This window comes from Marmota flaviventris, chromosome 16, assembly GCF_047511675.1.
Source record: "Marmota flaviventris isolate mMarFla1 chromosome 16, mMarFla1.hap1, whole genome shotgun sequence".
Classification (NCBI taxonomy): Eukaryota; Metazoa; Chordata; class Mammalia; order Rodentia; family Sciuridae; genus Marmota; species Marmota flaviventris.
In genome coordinates this window covers 44113707-44137199 of record NC_092513.1, presented here as the reverse complement: position 1 = coordinate 44137199, position 23493 = coordinate 44113707, and the positions used below count along the sequence as shown (strand labels likewise).

The window sequence follows — 23493 nt, the reverse complement described above, 5'->3', positions numbered from 1 at the left end:
CTCCAGCATGCTGCTTTTCAACTTCAGACTGAAATGTCCGTGGCAACAGCCTCTGTGCACGTAAGCAGTGTTGGGGTGGGTATTGAACCTATGGGTGGCTTATCCATAGGCCAGTTGGCAGCCAAGGAGGAAATTTGCAGCAGGACAGTTGCCTGGGTGGGCGGAGAGTAATTGGCCAAATGAATTAGCATATTAGACCCCCTTTGGGATCTCATCTAGAAAATATGGAGAAGCTTTATTGGGAGACAGAGAGACAGAGAGGCCTGATTTATTTCTAGGAGCCATCAGAGAATTAAAATGGGAGAGGTCCAAGAGAATATTCTAATTAAGATGCTGAAGATATTGGAGGAGCTGGGTGTTAGCATAAGCGAGAAAGCAATCCCAGGAAGAAGCATATACCCAGGGTCCCCACAATTGCCTTCCAGTCTAAAGCTACTTGAGCCTTGGGGGCAGCAATGCCAAGTGTGAGAGTGGCAGGACATTGCAGGGATACATTCCATTGGTCTTATTTGGGTTAAGCCTCTCCTAGCCCCAGATCAGATTCTCCTGTGTCAGCACCTTTGAGTGACACACGCCCCTCTGGCTTATGTCACTTGCATATCTGACAACTCAGCTTTACACATGGCAGCCTCTCCAACCTTCAGGAGAGAGCAGGAGGCTCACACTTTGGTGTCATCATTGGTCCCCTGGGTCCTGAGCCAGGAGGAGAGGTTGCTTGTGACAGCGGATCCTGACATGGGGACCCGAAGGTCATGGGGACCCGAAGGTCATGTTAAGTTTCTTTTCAGGATTTCAGTCTGAGGAAGAATTCAAGGGAGGAATCGAAGACGTAAACAAACTGCAAAACAGGCGGAGAGGAGTGGAACAGTTTGTCCTGCTGATGTGACTAGAGCTCTGTTTGAACAATTTTGTCTAATTCACCGAAGGGATGTTTGGAAGGGCTTCTTTGTGTATGCACTTGAATAAAACTTGTCAATTTTATTTTAAGACAATTATTTCATTAATTCTAAAGTTTTGATGCTTTTGAGCATTTTCCCAAATTGATTTCCTCTCGTGGAGGTAATAGTACTTGATTCAAGGTATCAATGAAATGGCCACCAGAAGCATCCACTTCCTTGGTCATAGTCTTTTCTTCTTTCTTTGCAGAAGTGGGTATGAGTGGCACTGATACTGATCTCTTGGCCTAGAGCGGAGAGCCTTCAGAGACCACACAATTTCACTTCCTAGGGCTGATCCAGAATGAGCTCCTTGGGGACCTGGGGGATCCCAGGGAAGTGTCTGCCACCTGCAGCTTAGCCTGGGTAAGTGCAGCCCTGCGGCTAGCCTAGGGGAGGGAGCTGGAGGCACTCTAACCTTTTCCATTACTTCCTTTAGACAGAGTCCGGTCTCAGAAAGCAGCAGACACCTGGGGGATTGCTTCTCCCTCCACCCACTGCCCACTAGTCCAAAGCTACTTGAGCAATGCCAACGGCTTTGCCAACTCTTGGAGCAGCAGCATCCTGGAAGGGGTTGCTGCTGAATTCCAATTACTATTCTCTTTTATACTGAGATATTGATAGCTAGGAGTGTGCCTGATTTATTTCTAGAGAAACAGGTATCATAAAGCGAGCAAAAATTCTCCAAAGGTTTGCAGGCACTGTATGATCATCTTCTTTCTTTGATTCTGTAATCTGCTCCTTGGAAGGAGCAAACACATTTTGACATCAACTGCTTAGAAAAGACCATTGCAACTTATCAACTTCATCTACTTCCCATGCAAGGAAAGTGGATCATCCATAGCAGGCGGAAAGGATTCTCAGGCTCCATATAGGAATTTTCCTTAGGCTTGGGCCTCCAATAACTGTAGGCCACTATAACTGGCCTATAGTCAGTACTGTAATAAGATGAAAATATATGATTTTCAGCACCATTCATCTGTAAAAGCCAAAGAAAAGACTGGTGCTTTGGGATCAGTTGGCCAGGCCAGTGGGAAGACTCTTTGGCCTCACCTGTATCATGACCCCTATATTGAGATGCCCAGGTCTGGAGCATGCACCTTCTTGTGTGAGAGGGAGGAATCTAGACCAATTATAAGGGAAGGTCCTTGTGTCGGTCTCCAACCCTGCCAGGGCTCCACTCTCCTTTAGGTAAAGAAAAGCTCCTAAGCCAAGGCTGTAGGGAGGGGTTGTGTGGTGACAGTAAGCTCTGGCTGATGATTCAAGTGTGATTCAAGTGTGCCAGACGCTGCACTAACATAAGTGATTGGAGTCCTCACTCCAGCTCCACCAGTGGTTAGAGTCACAACTTGCTCACTGGAAATTGCTACAGCTGAGATTAAAATCCAGGCTTGTCTGGCTCTAAGATCATCAGTTTCTCACTATATGACACACATTGGCCTCTCAGCATTACCCCATCTATAAGTGTATGAGTCTTTCCTTGCTGTTAGATCCAAGTGCATGCCATCCTTCACACTGACTACCCTGAGATGGCCAGCTGTGCCCAAGTCAAGTCTAGTTAGTGTGGAGAGTAGCTATTGCCCAACTTTTAGTTGCTTCTCTTCTCCAAGTTGAATTATTTGATTTTGGGTACCAAGAATGAAAGCTCTCCTGGGTTCTTGATTGGAGTCTGGGTGCTCTGCTGGGTTCTTGCTCCTGAAAATTTTGGTGTCAGCTAGCCCTGCCTATTTGTTGGGTCTTTCCTCATATAGCATAAACCACACAGAGGTGCCAGCCTTGGAACAAAGCTTCTTATCTTCGTGGCATCTTTATCTTCTTTTTTGCCTCCAAATTAGCTCTAGAAACATGCATACCCAGATATGGTGGTTATGGAGTGAGGTGTCTTCACTCCATCCATGTTGGCCTTTTCAAGAAAATTCACTCTGCATCGGGACATTTCAGTGGCTGCCAATCTGGGAGAACATATAATAACATGTGGGCACTTGAAAGCTGTATGCCTGGACTTGGAGATGAAAGGAGGCAAGTTGATGTCACCTTTTAACCCCCGGTAAACTTCTGGAGACTAGAGGATCTGTTCCCCGGGCTTTTTATCTCCAAGACACTAACACTATGATGCCATCTCCATGGCTATTTATACATTGAGGAAAAACATCTATTTCCCACCACAAGGAAGAAGACACTTGAGTACTCAGTGGCAGCATCTTCTCATTCTCCATTCATATCAGCAGGCCTGTCTTCTTTGGAAACCTAGTTAACAAACTCATAGCTAATAAACTCTAGGTTCTATATTCTAGGTAGTAACTTAGGTTGATGTCCGGATAGATGGAAGCAAAATATCTCCATACACTGCACTTTGGTTAGTTTCTCTGGGGCTTTATTACTCTTTGGGTGGTTGTTGCCAAGGTCCCTGGTTTCATTCTCCTCCACTAATCAAGTCCTCCTACCTTCAGCGGGGGACTTATCTCTTTAGTGTCTTCTTCAAGGTATTTTCAGCTGCGTACCCTGCATTATTCCAAAATGAAGAGAACAACTTTTGGAATCCCCAGGTGCACAAACCAATTTGTAAAAGAAGCCCTATGAGCCAAGGCTGGCGGTGAGACATGCATTCACCCCCATATCAACCCAACAGCTTGTGAAATGGGACAGAGAGAGCTCTGAAGATCAGACTTGGTTGATTTTTACTTGCAGCCATCCATTGATTCTGAGTCAGTACTTTTTCTCTCAAATCAATCTCACTGGGCTCAGATACCTGGTTGAATAACTTGGAGTTGTTGAACCAACCTGTCATTTAAAGATAGAGATAGTGATACCTACCTAGTAAGGTTGTGGAAAAAGAAAGAAAGAAATACACATCTAATGCTTGACATGTAGTGTCTACTTATTAAACACAGCTTTTTGCCACAAATTATTTATTCCTTGAAAGAGTATCCCCTTTCTACAGTAACCCTGGGGGCCTTGAGCTGATCCTTGGCTGAGCCTACTCAGTCCTGTTCTCTATTCAGTCACCAAACTCTATTCCTTCCACCTCAAATATTCATTACCACTATGGATATTTTACTTAGACATATTTCCTTCCCATGCCCAGACTATTGTTGCAGCTGGAAGAATTAATGAAGCAACATAGTCAGTCATTGAAGGAGTTTTTATTGAGCACCTAGCATGGCACTGTTTTTCTGGTGTCGAGGCTAGAGGGTGAATGATGCTGACATGGCCCCTGTTCTTGCTGTGCTGATGTTTATGTGGGTGAAGATGGATCATAAAGGGGTAAATGAGTGAACAAGGAAAAGGTAGATGGTATGAAGTAGTAAAGCAGAGTGATGATCGAGTGTGTCAGGGGCAGAGTGGGGAAAGCTGCCCTTAATAGATGTCCAGGGAAGATGTCTGTGGAGGAGCCACGGGAGCTGAGAGATGAATGACAAGGAAGAATGAACGACTGGACGGCAAAGCATGTCGGGCATGGGCAGTGCATGCCTGTGGGCTCTCTCATGGGAATGGGCCTGGCTAGGTGGAAGGGCAGAGGGCAGCTCAGTGTGGTCGTCACACGCGTGAGAACCACCCAGTGAGATGAGATGGACTCAAAGAGGAGGGCAGGACCAATGTAGAAGATCATGATAAGGACTTGGGATTTCACCCAAGGTATGATATAAGCTGATGGACATTTTACATGGGGATCATGTGATTCAATTTACATTTTATAAAGCTCACTTGGCTGGTCAAGTGGAAAATGGACTTGCGATGGAAAGAGTGGAAGAAGGAGGAAGTCAGAGTTGCTGGAAGAGGGATTGGTGATGGGTACCAACGGGGATGGAGATAAAGGGAAAACACAGGCTCTTGTGCTGAGAAAAACTCCACACTCATTTACCTGAGACCTTTTTCCAGGCTACCATGTTACATTTCTTTCTGACTCTGAATATGTGATTTTCAAAGCCCTCATGAACTGACCACTGTACTCTTCATTGATCCTCCAAAATCTCTCATTATCTCTGTGGCATAATTACTAAGCTAGCAGGTAATAACACACTCTCTGCTATTCTGTGCAGTGTGTCAGGTGTGTTCAACTTGTCTGTCAAGACAGAAAGCTCCTTTAGAGCGATGCTGGTACCTTCCCCTATGCCTTCCATAGCACATCCATGGCTCGACACACAGGGCTTGTGCTGAAATTACTTATTGATTGATGGACAGCATACATCACTAGCATTTGTCTCTTTGGTATTTCTCTTGTATGAAGAAGGGTGATTATCTGTCAATATTCATTGCATCATTGAACCAATATGCAGTGTATTAATCATGACTGAGATAAGCAGATGAGGCTTTATTGTCATCTCTTTCTATTTTGCTGGGGTAATTTCACTTGCTTTGGAGTTTATGAGGCCATAAGTGGCTCCCATCTGTTGATGAACATATTTCTAAGAGTCATTTAGTCTCAAGTATGGAATACTTGAGGGGAAGTTAAATTGTAACTTTTATATTAAGTGTCATCTAAGTAACAGGATCGAAATTGGAAGCATGTGTTCAGTTTGGGTCTTTCATTTTCAAAGCTTTAGGTCAGGCAAATAATTAATTTCATTTGTTTACAAAGTAGATTATGCCTAATAAAAACTGTTTTGTTTATGGTCACATTTTAGTTAATCCATTGCCTTAGAAAATGGGAGAAATCTGATTGGCCAATCATTCAACATAGTAAATTACATTATTTCACATCCACAGAACATGTTCCTAATTGAATTATTCAGTAATCATATGATGAGAATATTTCCTTTTAATACATTTTGAGCAAGACATAATAGTGACGAAACAGTGAAGAATCTTGTTTATTGCATCTTTGTTTGATGATTGACCACAGAATGTAACAGAGCACTTCTGTGGATAATGACTTTTTCCACATTAAGACATGGTAGCTTTCATTGGGTAATTCCTGATACTCTGAATTTTCACTTTTTTGTCTGTGTTTCTTGTCCTTCCCAGAAATCTGCTTTCTGATAAGTACTACTTTGCAAAATAAAGGTTAAATAGAATTGGTCTCACTTTACACATAATAAAAGGGACAATTGTGGTCACTTTCTCTTCCTGGCTAGAGGTAGAAAACTCTTGGGCATTTCTTTTTACTCTTGACATTCTCATGCGTGCCAAGGAACATTTCCTCAGTAAAATACAGAGACAATACCTACAAACATCAGGGCAGTTTGTGGAAGGGATCGGCCCGAGGGCTCCAGACCAGATGAATAATGGAAAATTTCCAGAACTGGACTGGTATTAATGATCACTACTTCTTAAAACAACTTTTTTTTTTTTTTAATGTCAACAAACAACCTTACATAGGAAAGATGGTGGAATGAGACGGACATCATTACCCTAGGTCCATGTATGATTACACGAATGGTGTGACCCTACTTCTTGTACAACCAGAGAAGTGAAAAATTGTGCTCTATTTGTGTACAATGAATCGAAGAACATTCTACTGTTGTGTATAACTGATTAGAACAAATTAAAAATAAAAAAAGAAAGAAAGAAAGGAAGAATGAAAGAAAAGCAAGCAACTTTTTTCCAGAATCATGACAACTCAAATATCTCTTCCACACAATTCCAAAAGAGATCAGGTTTTCACTTGATGGAAGTAAGAAGGCCTCATTCAGTTCCTTATCACAAGAAGAAAGAAAAACATGGGTAAAATAGTTCAAAGGAAAAAAAATACAGTATTTTAGAATATAAACCCAAACATGAAAACACACTGGCTCTGTGGCTCATTCGAACATAGCTCTGACTCAAGAAGTGAGTGGCTTTGACTTGGAGATGGTGGTTGAGTTAGAAAATGCTGAAGGACCTCTCTGTTCATGGTGTTCCTGGCAGGAAGACTCGGCTACTGAGGTTTGTTGCTGTGTATTAATAGAATAACCCCTAATGATGGCACTGATTATTTTGCTAATAAATTTACTAAGTGCAAAAATTTTCGTTACCCAGCTTATCTTCAGGGACTGATACTAGCAAGTTAATAAGGATCAGAATAATGCAAACAACAGGAGGAAAAAGAAAAGAACCATTGACCAGAAAATTGTTCATGGGCTAGATTCCTCTGGTCTTCTGTATAATAGTGTCGTAAATGTTGTGAGTCATTTTTATTAGATGGAAAATTAACCATTTTTTATTGTTTTAAATAAGCACTACATTTTCAGTATAGCATTTCAGTACCCCATATTTTCTCATCTGAGTACATATACAATGACACTATACAATGCTAACAATAGAGAACTTCTAGGAGATTTTTCAGAAGTAAGATGATTTTCTGGAATATATATATATATAAAAGAGAATCTTTTATCGTAGATGAGGATAAAGGTTTCTGCTTCAATTCTTACTTTACATCCATGATATTTTGTTTGGGTTTCACTGAGAAAAATTGCCAGTAGGCAACAGATTATCCCAATGTGTATTTTCCCCCTAGTTTTTAATCTCTTTTCAGGTGACAAATAGTTTTCTCTTAGACCAGATTCACTTGATTTTTTTTTTTTACTTATTTAATTAAAAAGTAATTTAATGCTCAACAGGGACCCCAGAGGGAGTATACTCATCTTGATTGCTTAAAAAAAAAAAAGCCACTTTGAAAAAAGACATACTACAGCTTAAGTATCTATATTCCAAGGAGTCATAACCAACTGCTTCAGTACGGGTGTCAAAATTGGGGTGCTGATGAGGGTGGTGTTAAGTAGGCTGGTTTAGTTAATAGAACAATTTGTAGAGAAAGTATTTGTATAGCAGAATGGTGAAGAGAAAGGGTTTCAGAATGAGATACATCTGGGTTCATATTTGAGCTCTGTACTCACCATGTATGCACCCATAAGTAAAGGTATGTAAAGCAGTAGAAATGGGTTGCCCAATTCTACTCTGGTGTCACCATTTACCACGTGCATGACCTTGGGTAGTCTGTGAAATCTCACTAATCTCAAATCCCTTGATTGGTACCTGACTCACAGGACTACTGCTCTGAGCTTTAAATGAGAGAATTTTATGTAAAATTTAGCATAAAATTTAGTGTCTACGCACAGAAAGTTCATAAAAAATTTAATAACAATGCTCTCTATTACTATTAATTTAGTGCTAAGCATGGTAGGATCTGGAGAATTACTAAACCTGGCTTCAAGCCTGAGTTTCTATTTGTAGGAAATGGAGATTAAACTACTAATCCTCATAGGGTTGTTGTGACAACTAAATGGGATATAGATAATTGAAGACCAGCACAACCATTGGTTGCAATTATTCAAATTCATTCTGAGCCCTTGAATGAAAACCATTGGCATATTTGATTGCCAATAGTTCTTGCAGTGTTCATTCCAACCATTCTTTCCTACTTGTTGTTCATGCTTTAAAACATCTGGGGGGCAGCTACTCACCTTCCCTTTGTCTTGTCAATCTATATACCATTGCACAGATGCCCTTACACAATATGTTAATTTTCTTGGCTTCCGATTAAAGGGGGGAGTCTTTGGCATTTACACCTATGCATTTTCTATGTTTGGAGCCATCCAACATTTAATAAAGACCAGTTTTTATAAATTCTTCTTTGCTAACCACCATTCATGCCACTACATTTTTGATCCATTCAATTTCACCTTCAAACACTCTTTTTAAAGACTCACAATTTGCATAGATTTTAAAAAGCACAGCTTCTAATTCTAGATTGTAATCTTAACAGGAAATCAGGAGAATGGGATCTTCACTTGTTCCATTCGTGCTGAATTTGCAAAGAGAAACTATCTTTTAAGTCAAAATCCTCTCCTAGAGTGCATGGCCATTTTGGTAAGAATAGTGCAGGGTAATGCAATCCTGCTTTAAATTTAGAAGTTCTAAAGTTCATGCTACACTGAAAAGGCAGCAGTGAATGCCCCTGGCATGCTCACATTCAAGAAGGAAATCGGGTACCCAAGTCTAAGCAAACTGCTTAACATGCTGCAGGCAATATGGATTGTGGACAGAAAAGTTAAATGAAGATGTGGGTCTCCCAAGCCTTTGATTCTTGTTTTTGGCTTAGATTACTCACTTGGGAAACGAAAAGAACGATACCTCGTTCCTGCCTTAAAGAACACAGCAGGTTTAAACACGGCAATGTAGAGGGAGCAGACTGCCCAAATTTAGTGGTCCCTCTGGTTACTAAGGTATTAATTTGGTAAGCAGAAGATTTTACATTTGATCAGCAACTGGTTGGGCCCTATGACATGCCAGGCCTAGCAGTGGATACAGAGATGAACCAAATGAGATTTCTTCCTGTTAGAGTGATACTCTCTAATTACCAAAATCATATTGGGGTATAAATAATTGGAATACAGAGTAGAAAATAAAAAAAGTCTACAGCAAAGGGGAGTCAAAATAAAAAGGCACCTCAGGAGATGGAGAGATTATGCTTAGCTGCGTGACTAGGGAATATTCCATGGAAGAGGTGATATTCGAATTAGATCTCTCATGAACACATTCTGTGCATGCAGAAAAGGGGTCTGGTGTGTTGGTGGGATGGCTTAATAAATGGCACAATAGTTTTCCTGAAAGAATAGGATGGGAAATATTCTAGGAAGTTGGGGGCGGGGGGCTAGTTTAAAGGAGTACCAAGATCCAAGGACCTTGGACTTCTTCTCAAAGGTTAGAAATCTATCCTATAGCCTACAGGTGAGAAGTTCTTCAGGATTGTCTTTTCATTAGAATCACATAATGAATTTTTGAAATTGCAGATATCTGAGTAGGACTGTCCCCAACATTTGGCAGATCTAGAGCAAAAGAGGAAATCGAGGCCTATATTCTGTATGTCTAAATATTTCAGTTTTAAAGGAAACTCCACCAAGACCTAGTCTGGGACTGGGGGGACTCAAGGAGCCCCAATCTCCATGAAGTTCACTCTGCTACTAGAGGCCTGAGTGGGCCCATGGAACTTGGGCAGAGGGTAGGGTGGAAGCTTGGCTCAGGTTGGAGACATCTGGGCCATGATTGCACACACTCCATTAAGGATAGGGAATATTATCTCTGCCAAGGTCATTAGGTCACCAGCTCAGCAGGCCTTACTGGACTCCAGAGCACCAGGAGGTTCCAAGCACCATGCCAAACTATTCTCACACCCTAAATGCAGAGGAGAGTATGGGGGAGCATAGTGTGCCTCTTGTCCTCCAGCCTCGGGGGATGTGGGGCAGATACTGAAAAACTAAAGCAGCCTCTCTCTTGGTTTTCCCAAGGCAGGCTGTGATTTTTATTCCCCAGCCTGACCACAGCCCATTTGACCAGAGAGCCCAACTCAGTTTCATTGCTCTTCTTTCTTATTCCATGTGTGCTCCACAGGTTTTCAAACTTAAAACATGAGGCTGAGAAAGAAATAAAACTTATTTTTGCTTTTTCTGTGTTTGCGATGCTTGGGGCTTTGTAAAGCATATAGGACCCGCACCCTGGTCTGCTCTACTATAGTTGTGCTACATTTGAACTTAACTCTAGATCCAACTTCTCAAAATTTCTTGGGGACTTTGGTTCTGGATCAGTGCTAACAAGCTTACACAGTGATTATGATGCACAGCCAGGGTGAATAATCAGTGCTAACAATAGGGGCGGATTTTCTGTGCTCAACAGCCAGAGGGGGAGGTGGAATTGAGGTGATTAAGATTTCCAGCTCATTATGGGTTCAACTGTTTCTCCCCCAAAAGATATGTTGCAGTCCTGACACCTCGTCCCTGGGAGTTTGGTCATATTTGGAAGTGGTATCTCTACAGTCATAATCAAGTTCTGATGAGTTCGTTCTGGCTGCATCCTTATAAAAGGGGAGTCACACAGGGAGGACAGAGGTAGAGACTGGAGCACTACAACCACAGGCAGAGGAGCTCCAAGGATTGCTGGAGCTGGCAATCCTGAGAATCTAGGAAGTGGGAGGGAAGGAACAGTTCCTTTCAGAGGGAGAAGGCCCCTGCTGGTACCTTGATTTCAGACTTCATAACTGTTAAGACCATACATATCTGTGTTTTGGTCCTCTCAGTTTGTGGTCCTGTGCCATGGTGATGCTAGGAAACTCAAAGGTAGATTTCAAGACACACTGACAGACTGGCCTCTCTGAACTGGGTGATTAGAGCCAGCTATCTTCAACTTGGAATATTCTCCACATCCTGCACATCTCCCCACAGGAAAAGGAGCCTCCTATCCAGTGTCCCTCTCCGTCACCTGGCTTCACAAACACGAGGTATTAATTCAGTATGGGCTCCATTATCTACTATATAAAGAAACATAAACAGAAGGTATTAATTTACTAGACATTTCCATTGTCTACCATAGAATAAGGCATTTTTTCCAAAAGTTAAATGAAAGGTTTTTATATTTTAGTTTTCCTATTCTCATGATGATGACCATATTTTAATTTGGTTTTTGAAATTATTTGGGGGTAGCATTTTTAAGGTATTCTCTTTAATCTACCGTGGTGAAAATTATGCAGTAAAAACCTATAGGAGATTTCATCTCCACGAGTAACATTTTCCAGACAGGAAATGATTGAAGCGTTGAATTGCCAAAGAGACAGCTTAAAAAAAAAATGGGTCATGCATTCATCCCTTTCTGGGACCTAAGCTGCCAAGCAGTTCGCTGCTCATTTTTGTCCTCTTCTGGTAAACAAGCTACATTAACAAGTTACTTTAAAAATGCATACTAATTTCCCCAGTGAATTACACAGAAAAGAATCCAAGGCTCCCTCCAGAGGACTCAAATGGTTGTTTGTTCTCTGAGTTCAGGTGTGGCAAATGAGCTGGGAGCTAAAAATGCACATTGGCTATTGGCCAGCAGGATGGAGCTTCCCTCCTCTCCAGCCCTGATTTCTCACATTGGTACACAACTCATAGCCTGCCTGGTGGAAACAAAGAAAAAAGAAGAAGGAAAAAAAAAAAGACTCGATTTTCAATTTCAATTTAATTACTCAATCTATAGTGCCTAGTGGGAAGGATTTAGGGGCAAGATTAATGCTCAACAGTGCTCCGTTTTGCATTTGTCTGATAAAGAATACTATATTGATTATCCAAAGTGAGTTTTCAAAATGTTTTCCAAGAGCCAAATTCCTTTGGTGGCAGAGTGGTTTGAAAAAGGGGGTGACTCTGGTTTTTGACTCTTTGCCAGGATTGAGATCAATTAGAGGTGTAAGTCGGGTTTTGAATTGTACTGCCAGTGTGTTCTTGAGAGTGGAGAACACATCCCTAATTGGAAGAAAAATGAATAGAAATTCCATGGTAGGATTAGAAATATAAGCTGGTAGACAATGAAGGCACGATACAACTATCTGTTCTGAGAATGACTGTATAAAGTAGTAAGATCGCCTTCTCTTAGTTACAGTTCGAAGAATGTCAGTCTCTTTAGCAGCCATCTTGATTGTATCTGGCATCAAATCCATGTTTAAGATTATATGACCAAATATTCTGTTTTGGTGTCTGCATATTCTATTCATTTAGCCAAATGTACAAAGTAGGAAAATGCAGGAAATGACAATTTGCCTGTAAGAAGTGAATTTAATATATGTTTTGACCAACTGCTTTTAACTTAATAAATTAATGAGAAAACATCTCTTTATAAGAAAAGTATTCTCTATGTGACTTAAATGAAAAGGGCGGCAATAAATTTTACTGGTTAACTGTCGCTCAGGCTTATGAAACTGTTTGGGTACATACAAATAACTGCAAATACGATGATAAAGAGATTAAGTTCAAAGGCAAATAAACGATTTGAAAAGGCCAACCGACTTTATTATACAATGACAACATTCTCAGGTATTAAGTTGGCTGCAAAACCAACATTTATGCTTTTTTTTTTCTTTTTTTGTACTAGGGATTAAACTCAGGGGTGCTTAACCACTGAATCACATCCCCAGCCCTTGTTAATATTTTAATAAGAGAAAGAGTCTCACTAAGTTGCTTAGGGTCTGGCTAGGTTGCTGAGGCTGGCTTTGAACGTGGGATCCTCTTGCCTCAGCCTCCAGAGCCCCTGGGATTACAGGCATGTGCTATGCTATGGCTCCCAGCAACGTTGACACTTCTGTTCAAAAGCAAACAAACAAACAAACAAACAAACAAACAAACATAAAAAAACAAAAAAAAAACCCCCTAATGTGTTCAATTTTGCCTACTGATTCTGCAGTAACAGTATATTAGTGAAATGAGGTCTCTATGTTCAAAGTTGGGTGAGATTAGGTTAAAGCTAGAACTCTGGGTAGATTGACAATGGGAATTAGAATTGGAGCTTACTTTGCAGTACATTAGGTGACTTTGAAAAGTGCACCCTTGACTGGCATCAATGTAGATTGACCACTTTTCTCCTTGGCAAGGGTGAGTTGTAATTCATGCCAGAGAAGGAAAAATAAATAAGACAAGGAGATTTGTATCTGTGAGTGAAATCTGAGCACATTTTGCTACAGGCCAATGTCTGCATGCTCTGAGTCTAGTTCACAGGCCTGTGGAGACACTGCAGCTAAACTGGCTCACAGAGGGACAAGGCAGAGTGGGTCACTAGGGGGTTTTGGTGCAGACCTCTTTTGGTTTGTGTGGTTGAAGATCTCAAGTCCCTTTAAAGGTTATATAGAAAGGTTCTATACATTCGATAATAGAAAGAATAGATTAGTAAGAAGATTGGGTAAGAAAAGAGAAGCAGACAGGAAGATGCCGGAGGACAGTGAATGGACATTAAAGATCAGAGAGGGAGGTCACCTGGGGGTGGGTTTCCACTGCCAGGGGCTCAGTCCTTAGCTGCTGAGGAGGGAATGACTTTTAGCTGGGTGAATTAGCACTTGAGAAAAATCCCAAAGGAGAATCACTTTTGTTTAGGTAAAAGTAGGTAAAGATATTTCTGCCATCATGGTATGCAGAGGTCCCAGTATGGTCAGAGGGACACTTACATGCTAGACCTCGCAGAGTCTATTTGTCTACTCTTTCCCATTTTGGGGTAGGAAGAGGTAGAGAGAAGGAATAGGGTTGGGGACAGACAAAGAAAGTTGCAGGATCATCCACAGTGGACGAGTTTATTTGTTCTCAAAATCAATAACATGCATTGCTCATATCTAACCACCAGCATAACACTTTCAACATTTACACATGCTTGATCATCAACATTTAAAACAAAATTCTATCTTACAGTTTATGAGAAGTGTAGAAATACCTGGTTGGTACTACGTTCCTGGTTTTTTTCTGTAATCACTGAAAAAGAAAAACAAAAAGAATTTTTTTTTTAGCATGAAAATCAATTTTTTAAAAAAATGCAATGTGATTCTTCTCTGCTGTCAGTCAAAACTGCCTTAGCACTCACTGGCTGTCTGACCAAGGGTTTGCGTCACCATATGGACCCTTCAGGTCACTCCAGTTATTGGCTCGTGTGTGTGGGGAGACAGTGAAAACCGAAATAAAGCATGTTAGGTGAAGATAACAGAAAATGAAATCCAATAAGGGTGATCATCAGCAGAATGTATTAAATGTTGGCAAAGAAATGAAGAGATGAAAAGGACCGAAGACAAATTCGAACAACAGCCAGTCACAGGTTTCCAAACAAGGACAACCTGTTGAAGTATAATGCCGACACTGAGCGCAGGGTACCCTGGGAATAGACAAGGAGACTTGAGGTGGCAGGTGGCAGAAGTGCGACCTTTCAACACGCCTCTTTTACCTGTGCAGTGAGGGAGACATGATTATCCTCTGTGATTTTCTTCTGGGGACAGGAAAAACCTGTCAGTGGTCTCTTGGTCAGAAAAGACAAAATTCAGAGTGGTTGTATGAGAGGCAACAAAGGGACATAAAGAACAAGTACTCTAAAACCCACCAACTTCAATAATTGTGAAAATAACCTCAGAGGGATTAAGGTCATGTACATCTTGAGTAGAAGGAAGTGAAATCCTTAGAGAATAGTAAATAACCAATGAATCACCAGGAAAAAAAAAGCAAGAAGAAATCTGGTGGCTCCACAGTGATCTTGAGTTGGTGAACAACTCAGTGTGTTCTGTCTACTTTAGTAAACAAGTCCTTTTTTTTAAAAAATAAAAACTTTAATAATTGACTTCAGTCACATGCAGTTGTACGAAATAATTCAGACAGAGTCCTCATATCCTTTACCCAGTTTCCCCCCATGATAACATCTTGAAAACCAAGAATGTTATAGAAATGGAATATACATGGGGTAATATAGACTATACCACATTTGGGAATTGGTGTTTTGTCACTTGGTGTCATTCTCTGGGTATTCATTTAGGTTGCCACCTGTGTCAGTAGTTAGTGTCTTTTCCTTGCTGAGTACTATTCCGTAGTAGGGGTGCATCACCTTTGTTTAGCCATTCACCTGTTCAAGACATGTGGGTAGTTTTGACTATTATGAGTAAATCTGCTTTAAACATGTGTATAGGTTTTTGTGTGAATATAAGTCTTCATTTCTCTATAGTAAATGCCCAGAAGTATAGTTGCTGGGTTGTATGGTAGTTGCATATTTGGTTGTTTAAGAAACTGACAAACTATTTTTTTTTTTAAAAAAAGATGAAAACATAAATGAAACCTACCCATTCAATTAATCAACCAATCATAAGCATATGCTAAAATTTTCCAAGTATTCAGAACGAGGTGAGGAATCACATGGGGGGGAAAGAGAAGAAGCATGAGGAGGGCAGGAAATGGAATGACGTTATGAAGAGTGCGCTAAGGGATCATTATTGGGAAATGCCAGGGGCCAAACTCAAGAGTTTCTAGAAAAAACAAACAACAATTTTCTTCATTTTAAAGGATACTGTTCAATAAAATACTCTTGATATGTTTTAATATTTGGGTTTGATTTGGGTTAGATTATATGCAGAGTGTTTAAAGAAGAGGCAAAGTGGTTAGAGAAAAATCTTCTGAATTAGGCAGATCACCAGTTTTAAAAAAGTGACATTTGAAATGAAATTAGAAAGATGATAAGACATTTAACTTCCCTGAGAAAAGGGGGAAGAACATTCCAGCGGAAGGAAGACCATGAGCAAAGACCACGTGGCAGGAGGAAGAGGGTGAGTCCAAGAAATGGAAAGGAAGGCAAGATGGCCCCAGAGGGGAGAAGGAAGGGTGGTATGTGAGGTGAGGCTGGACAGGCAGGCAGGACCCAGGCTGCAGGTAAGTCCAGGGAGAACATTTTTTGGGAGATTCATGATCATCTCAAGAGAAGTAGAAAATCAGCCATTAAGGGGATTTAAGCCAGAATATAAGTAGGGACATTAAAACGTCACGACTTGTGGTTTTAAAATTACCACTCAGCTCTCGTTGCCAAGTGGAGAAGAAGCTGGACTGGGTACTGGGGGTGAGAGCACCATTACAAAGTCTTAGTTTTATTTCATAGGGAAATCTGGAGGAATTCTGGAGAAAAATGAGAACCCAAGTAATGAAATAATCAGACCTGAGAGATGGGGCTGCCCACTGAAGTCCAGAAAAGGAGTTGGAGCCTGGCATGTAAGGACAGCTGTACCAATTACTAAGTGTTTGATTTGGGATCAGTTATATAATGCTCTGGCTTATCTGCCCATCTAGAACAAGAGCTCACAATACCACACCCTCCCAGATTTGAGAGGATTAAAATCAAACCTGTATGAGTTTTGAAAGCAAAATATGGGAGAGGGGCATTCCGGATAGCAGGGGTCAGAATGAGTAACATCTCAGAGGAAGGCAAGAGTAGGGTGTGTTTGGTGAATTATGGGGCATTCTGAGCTGGGTATACAGTCGTTCCCCCCCCCCCCATCTGCCCAGTCACTCTTCACAGTTTCAATTATTCATGGTCAACCGGGGTCTATATTAAATGGAAAATTTCAGGAATAAATAATTCATAAATTTTAAGTTAACTTTTATTACAGTATGTTGTTACGATTGTTCTATTTTATTACTAGTTGCTATTAATCTCTTACTGTGCCTAATTTATAAATTAAACGTTATCATAGGTCCACCAACATAGGAAATGACATACTCTATATATAGCGTTTGGTACTATCTACAGTTTTAAGTCCTGGCAGAGCATCTTGGAACACATGCATGGTGAATAAGGGGGTGACGATGGCATAAGCATATGCTGTAGCAGGTGGGACATACAGGGTGTGGGAAGAGGGAAAGAACCAACCCTGGAATGTGGTGTAACTTGAAGTGAAATTGGGGACCTTGTAGGTAGAGAGGCAGCAAAGGTCTTTCAGAAGGGGATGGGGTGACCAAAGCTGTCGTGGAAAAAGGCGGACTGGGCAGTAGTGCAGAAGATGGGTGGAGGAGTGGGGGCAGAGGAGAACAATGGGCTGTCCACTGTCCAGGCAGGAGAGATGAGGGCTTGAGCCCAGGCAGTGAGAGAGGGGAAGAGGGTCCTGGAGCAGGTGGTGTTCCTGAGTAGGTTCTGGAGACAGATTGAAGGTGAGGAGTACAGCAACAGGGAGCAGGGACAACACTCAAGTTTTTAGCTAGAGGTTCTTTTAGTTTAAGGATGTTACTTGAGATACAATATGAGAAGGAACAGAATTTAAGGAGAAGTTATTGAGATTAGTGTCCTCAATTAAAATGAAGATACCTGTAGGTTATGGAAGCTGATGGGACAATGATGGTAGGTTCAATAATGGACCCCCCAAATGTCCCCATCCTAACCATTGGAACCTGTGAGTATGGAACCTTACATGGCACAGGGACTTTGTAGATATGATTAAGGATCTGGAGATGGGAAGATGATCTTGGATGATCCAGGTGTGTACAATGTAGACCCAAGGGTCCTTCCCTATCACAGAGGGAAGGAGGTCAAAGGCTGAGGGAAGACCATGAGATGATGATGGTAGCAGGGGTTGGAGTGGCTTAGTGCTGGAAGTGTACCATGAGCCCAGGACTGTGGGCAGCCTCTGGAACCTGAAAAAGGGCAACAAGGTGCCCTAGAGCCTCCAGAGGGAAGGCAGCCTGGCCAACACCTTCGCCTAGTGAGATCCATCTGAACTTCTGACCTTCAGACTAGAACATTAACAGATTTGTGTTGTTTTAAGAGAATCAGGTTGGTGGTGCAATTGGATCTCTTGTGTCTGAGTTCCAAATTCATAGATTAAGCTAATCATTCTTAATTTTTTTTTGAAAAAAAAAAACTGCATCTGTTCTGAACATGTAGAGACTTCTTTTTTTTCCTTGTCATTATGCCCAAAATATACAGTATAGCAACTGTTTACATAGCCTTCATTGTATTAGATAGTACAGATAACCAAGAAATGATTTGAAGTCTACAGGAGGATGTGTGTAAGTTATAAACAAATACTATACCATTTTACACGAGGGACTTCAGCATCTTCAGATTTGGATATCCAAGGGGGTTTCTGGGACAATTCCAGTGGATACCAAGGAATGACTATAATTTCTTATAGCAGAAAAAGTAAACTAATTCAAACAGGATCTCATGCTCTGTATTGACCATTTCTTCAGGGGTACTGAGTAACTGCTCTGTAGTTGGCCTAACCAATGTGATTGGTCTTGGGGACACAGATTTCTAGCAATATGCTGCCATTAACCATCGTTATATTCCCTTTCAACTTATGCAGAAATGTGTCATTGCCAACACAGGACCACAATTTCAATTGATTTGTGGCTAGCCTTTTTCTTAACAGAGTTTAGAATAGCTTTTATATCTGCATCTTTTTGGATAGACATGTTTGAGCAAATGCTTTAAAATATGGTAAAGACAAGAAATTAAATGTAAGTTCAGAGATAAAACTTGCCAAGTAGGTAAAGGAATCAAAATAATGAGACCTTCATAAAATGGATAGAATTGGAGAGATCCATGAAAACGACTGGTGGGACTAGCTGGGAGGGTCAGAAGGAAACAGTGTGGCTGACCTGAGAACCAGCCAGTTTCTTTATGTTTGAAGCAATAGACAATTGGGCAGGAGCATGGCTCCTCAGAAGAAGTGGGACATGAAGGAAGGGTCAACTGGTGGTGGATAGATGGAACAAGGTAGGGAGAGAAATGACAGAATAAGTAGGAGGCCTTGGTGGGATGGATAAACTAGATGGTGGCTTGAGGCTTAGACCAGGGAGTTAGAAATAGGAAGGAAGATCAAAGACAAAGTCAAAGAAAGCATGTTGAAGAAAAGTTTGAAAGTAGGTGACAACACATGGATATAGGAAATAAGGATCAGAAAGAGTGATACCATGTGTTATTTATTCATTTAGAAAAAATATCATTTGAGTAGTGTTATGGCTTAGATCTGGACTAGGCTCATGTGCTAGGCTAGGCAGGAATGTTCAGAGGTGAAAAGACCAGATCATGAGGGCTCTGACATCATCACTGGATTAATCCATTTGATGGATTAATACTTTGAATGGATTACTGAGAGATGTTGAGAACTATAGGGTGCTGGGGCATGACTGGAGGAAGTAGCCCCCTGGGGTTATGGCTTTGAGGACTCTATTTTTCCAAGAGCCTCTCTCATCTTTCTCTCTGCTGTCTGCCTGCCATGAAGTGAGCAACTTTTCTTTTGCTATTTCCTTCCACCATGATGTTTCTGCCTTGGAGGCAGCCTACCACAGACCTAATCTTGAAACCATGAGCCAAAATAAATCTTACCTTCTCCAAGTTGTTCATGTCGGGTATTTTGGTCATAGTGATGAAAAAAAAGCTGACCAACACAAGCAGCTACTATATGTCTTATGTGGATACTAAACTCTGGGGACTCAACTGTGAACAAGACAGTTGCTGCCAAATGGCTTGCTCCTATTCCCAAAGAGCTCTATTTCCTCCTCTTCTGGGACATTGTCTACTTCTGTACTGTGACCCACAGTTAGCATGACCCTTCCTGTAGGGATGCTTAAACCATTTTGAAAATGCTACATGTCAAGTGTTGAAATAGGGGAAGGAAAAGGAGTTAAGGTCATGAATCTACTCCCCTTTTTTTTCTGGGGAGCAAATAAACCTGTTATTTATGAATGTAGAGGAATTTGATATTCTATATCTGTGCAATGCTGGCGTCTCACACCCACCCTCCTCCCCATCAAATAATATTTTAAAAAGGAATCTGAGCCTTTGGGGGTCGAGGACAGATATGGCAATATGAAACAGGGCAGATTTAATAACTCAGGGAAGTAGAACTTTGTCTTTACATTGCAAAGGGGCACAGAGCTGCAGCCATCACTTATAGAAAGGCACAGGGACCAGATAGGAACTGTCCACCTGTATCTACAATTCAGGCCACTCTGTCCTCAGCCGCCACCTTGTTGAGCCCATCAATGTCTCTCCCTGAACTTCGACTTTCGCCTGCTGGGCTCTCCCTGCTTGCATTCTGGTTTTCTTCAAACCTCTTCCTACATCTCATCCTCTGCTGGGTGGTGGCAAGCTGAACTTGATAGCTCAAGTTGCCTATCTCTCCCATCTCACCCTGCAGGCTGTTCCTTTTCCTCTGCTGGCCTCCAATCACTTTGGTTTTATGTCTGTTTCTAGTCCTCTAAGGCCTCTGGTCCTTTGCATAAAGTGTTTTCTCTCCAACTGACAGGGCTGGCTCTTTGTATTTTTTTGTTTTCCGTTTAATATTCAGAGCTGGGGGTTCTTCCCTGTCACACCATCTCTTGTGATTCTCGATCTCAGCCCAAATTGCTTCTCCCATACCACTTACCATAATTTGCCATTATTTTATTTGTATGTTTGTTTGCTTTTTTGCTTGCCTCCTATAGTGTCAGGATCTGGGTTCATTTTATTTATTGTGAATCTCCAGGATTCAGCCCAGTGCTGGCTTCTCTCAGGTAGTCAGTGCATATTTGCAGAATAATCGGCAGCATGTTCAGTGGGCGCAGCTTGTACAAGACTCAACATGTCGAAGGCAGCTACTCTTGACTTCTACTTCCTCATAAAAGGAAAGGTTCATGGGTTAAAAAAATATTAGAGGGCCCATGATGGGGCCCCAAGTTGACCTCTGTTGAATCTTGGACCATACTGAATACTTTGTTTTGTGATGGCAGCATTCTTTTGAAATAGTTCCTAATTTACTTTCCAAGAATTTTTACGTGTCCTAGCAATGGGGATCTAAAAGTTCCCCTATTTTATAAACATCTTTAGTATTATTAATTCTCTATTAAAAACACAATAAACATTCCAAATTTTGGCAAAGGAAGTTAAAGATTGAGAGTTAAGCCTAGATAACTTAGAAGATTATGATTTTTACTTCTATTGAGGATCGACAATGTTATAAATTGTCTTTTTAGCTTAATTTAGGCAAGTTTCCACTTTTGTTTCTTTTACTAATCTGCAGTTTATTAAAGTAAAGTTTTGTGGCACAGCTACAGTGGATATAAAAGTTTCTTTCAAATTGCATTGTGTACTACCTATAAGTAGAAAGCCCTGGGTGGTGGCAAGCTGAACTTGATAGCTCAAGCAATGGGTAGGTAACCCAAAATATAAACCTGGCCTATCTGGGGACACTCTGGGTCCAAGTTTCCTTGGCAAAAGGTCAGAGGGAGTCCAGCATTCAGGGTAGGTGTCTGCTTCTATGAGGAAGTGGTGGGTGACTGCAGGTGATATGTGTGGCAGGGAACATGTCCATGCTTTGGAGGGACTTGGTTATCAGATTATGTATAATTCAGGCAACAAAGTGGGAGAACTGTTGCTGGGAGACTGAGGGACGAGCTCTGAGCTGATTCAGAAGTTGGGAATGAAGGGAAGGGAGTGGGGATGCAAATAGGAAAGACAGGAGAATGAATCGGACATAACTTTTCTATGATCATATATGAATACATGACCAGTGTAGCTCCACATCATGTACAACCACAAGAATGGGAAGTTATACTCCATGTAGGTATGATATGTCAAAATACATTCTACTGACTAAAAAAAAAACAAGTTAAAAAAAATAAAGAAGTTGACAGGGCAGTCTTTTAGTGACTGTGGTCAGGCAATTGGTCGAGAATCCGAGGGACTTGGGAGCCAGACAGTTCATTTCCATGAATAAGAGAAAGTGATCTTTTTCCTTTGAGCTATTAAAATTATAGTAAATTAAAATATATCATATTATTTTGTAGTCCTAGTGGTTTTTGAATGGCGCTAATGATCATGTATTTTTCTTGCTTATGGATCATCTCATCTACATCTGGTGGAGATATAAATGTTCTTTGGTCCATGCAAGGAAAAAGAAGGGAATTCCGACTTCAGTAAAACCTAACTCATCCCCCAATTTATTCAAATCATATTTGAAAAAGAGAAATGGAATTAAGGGGGATACATTTTAACAGTGAAAAGCCTCTGCTAGTAAAAGATTAAGGGGTATGTGGCTTAGCATCTTTTAATTATTTTTTTTTTCTTTTTGCATCTTGAATATACAGTGTTTGAAATCTCTGGTTGGATCAACATTATTTTGCTCAGAGGTTTGTGGACTTTGCATACTGATTCTTTCCTGTTTCCAAGTACATTTGCTTTTAGGCTATTTTTATTCACTTTAAAGGAATTTTAATAACTTTCTGTTGACAGCATGGACAGCTGGTCTTGAGAATTAAAGAAAATTCACTTGCTGACTGAGGAAGGAAGTGACATCAATGAGCTTCTAAAGTCAGCCCAGAGGGGGAAATTGGCTTGTGAGAGAGTAGCCTTTCAATGCACTGTATTTATCGAGCGATGCCTTGAGATGCAAATTGCTGTATCAATCAAACCTATGGTGCCTACCTCCAGCCAACTCCGTGCAAACCTAAGGAACAATGCCCTGAAACGCTGAGAAGAAAAAGGATGAGGGGTGCAGAAACCCAGGGGCAAAATGAATTACGGTCGATCAGGATGCTGCCTGGCTCAGCTGATACTTCATTCTCTGTCAAGCCTCAGTTTCTTTGTCTAGAAAATGAGTTTGATGTAAACTGTTGGTTGAAGTCAGTCTGTTCCTGTGACGGATGGGGAAGAAGACCGAGAACTAATAGATATAGTGTAGACATGTCATCTTGCCACTTTTGTCCCAGAGAGAGCCATCAATTGCTTTTTATCTCCTATTGAGGGCTATGTAGATCCTTAGAGATTCTTAGGTGTCACATCAAGCTGCTACCTGGCTCTCTAGTACTTTTAAATCTGTATTTGCTGTTTACAGTGAATCTGGACTTTCAATAATAATGACAAAAGGAAAACCAATTATTGTTATGGTAATGAATGATGTAAGGCTCACCATGGGCAGAGAATTCCCTCTTGCTGTCTTTCCAACACAGTTGTGTGATTGGATGGCGTGTGTGTGTGTGTGTGTGTGTGTGTGTTTTGTGTTGTGCACGCATGCATATATGAGGGTAGACCTACACATCTGTGTGAAAGACAGGCAGCAAAGTACCCAAGTATGATTTGTAGTTATAAGCTGGAAAATTAAGTTGCTAATTATTTATTTCCTACTCTGCTGCGCGTAAGGTGGCTACAGTAATGGTTCAATAACAGTTAAAAATAGAGTCTGAGTTTAAAATCCAGAATCACGGGAATAATTCAGGCCAGGAAACAGGTGCATGAGCTGGCTAACGTTCTTTTTGACTGTCAACATATTTGGGGCATTCAGTTCAATTTTCAAACTTTCATGATGTTAAATGTGTTACTTGAGCCAATTTAAAAATATTGATTAAATAAAGAA

The 23493-nt window shown here is 41.0% G+C and overlaps 1 protein-coding gene across 1 annotated transcript in view; it reads right to left on the bottom strand.

The window, feature by feature from the left end:
- Nucleotides 1-23493, bottom strand: part of Chst9 (carbohydrate sulfotransferase 9) — a 217037-nt gene that overhangs the window by 10834 nt on the left and 182710 nt on the right. The window contains exon 3 of the mRNA XM_027935737.2: nucleotides 14076-14113. Within this exon, the coding sequence (XP_027791538.2) occupies nucleotides 14076-14113 (38 nt within the window). The remainder of the gene's footprint in view (nucleotides 1-14075; nucleotides 14114-23493) is intronic.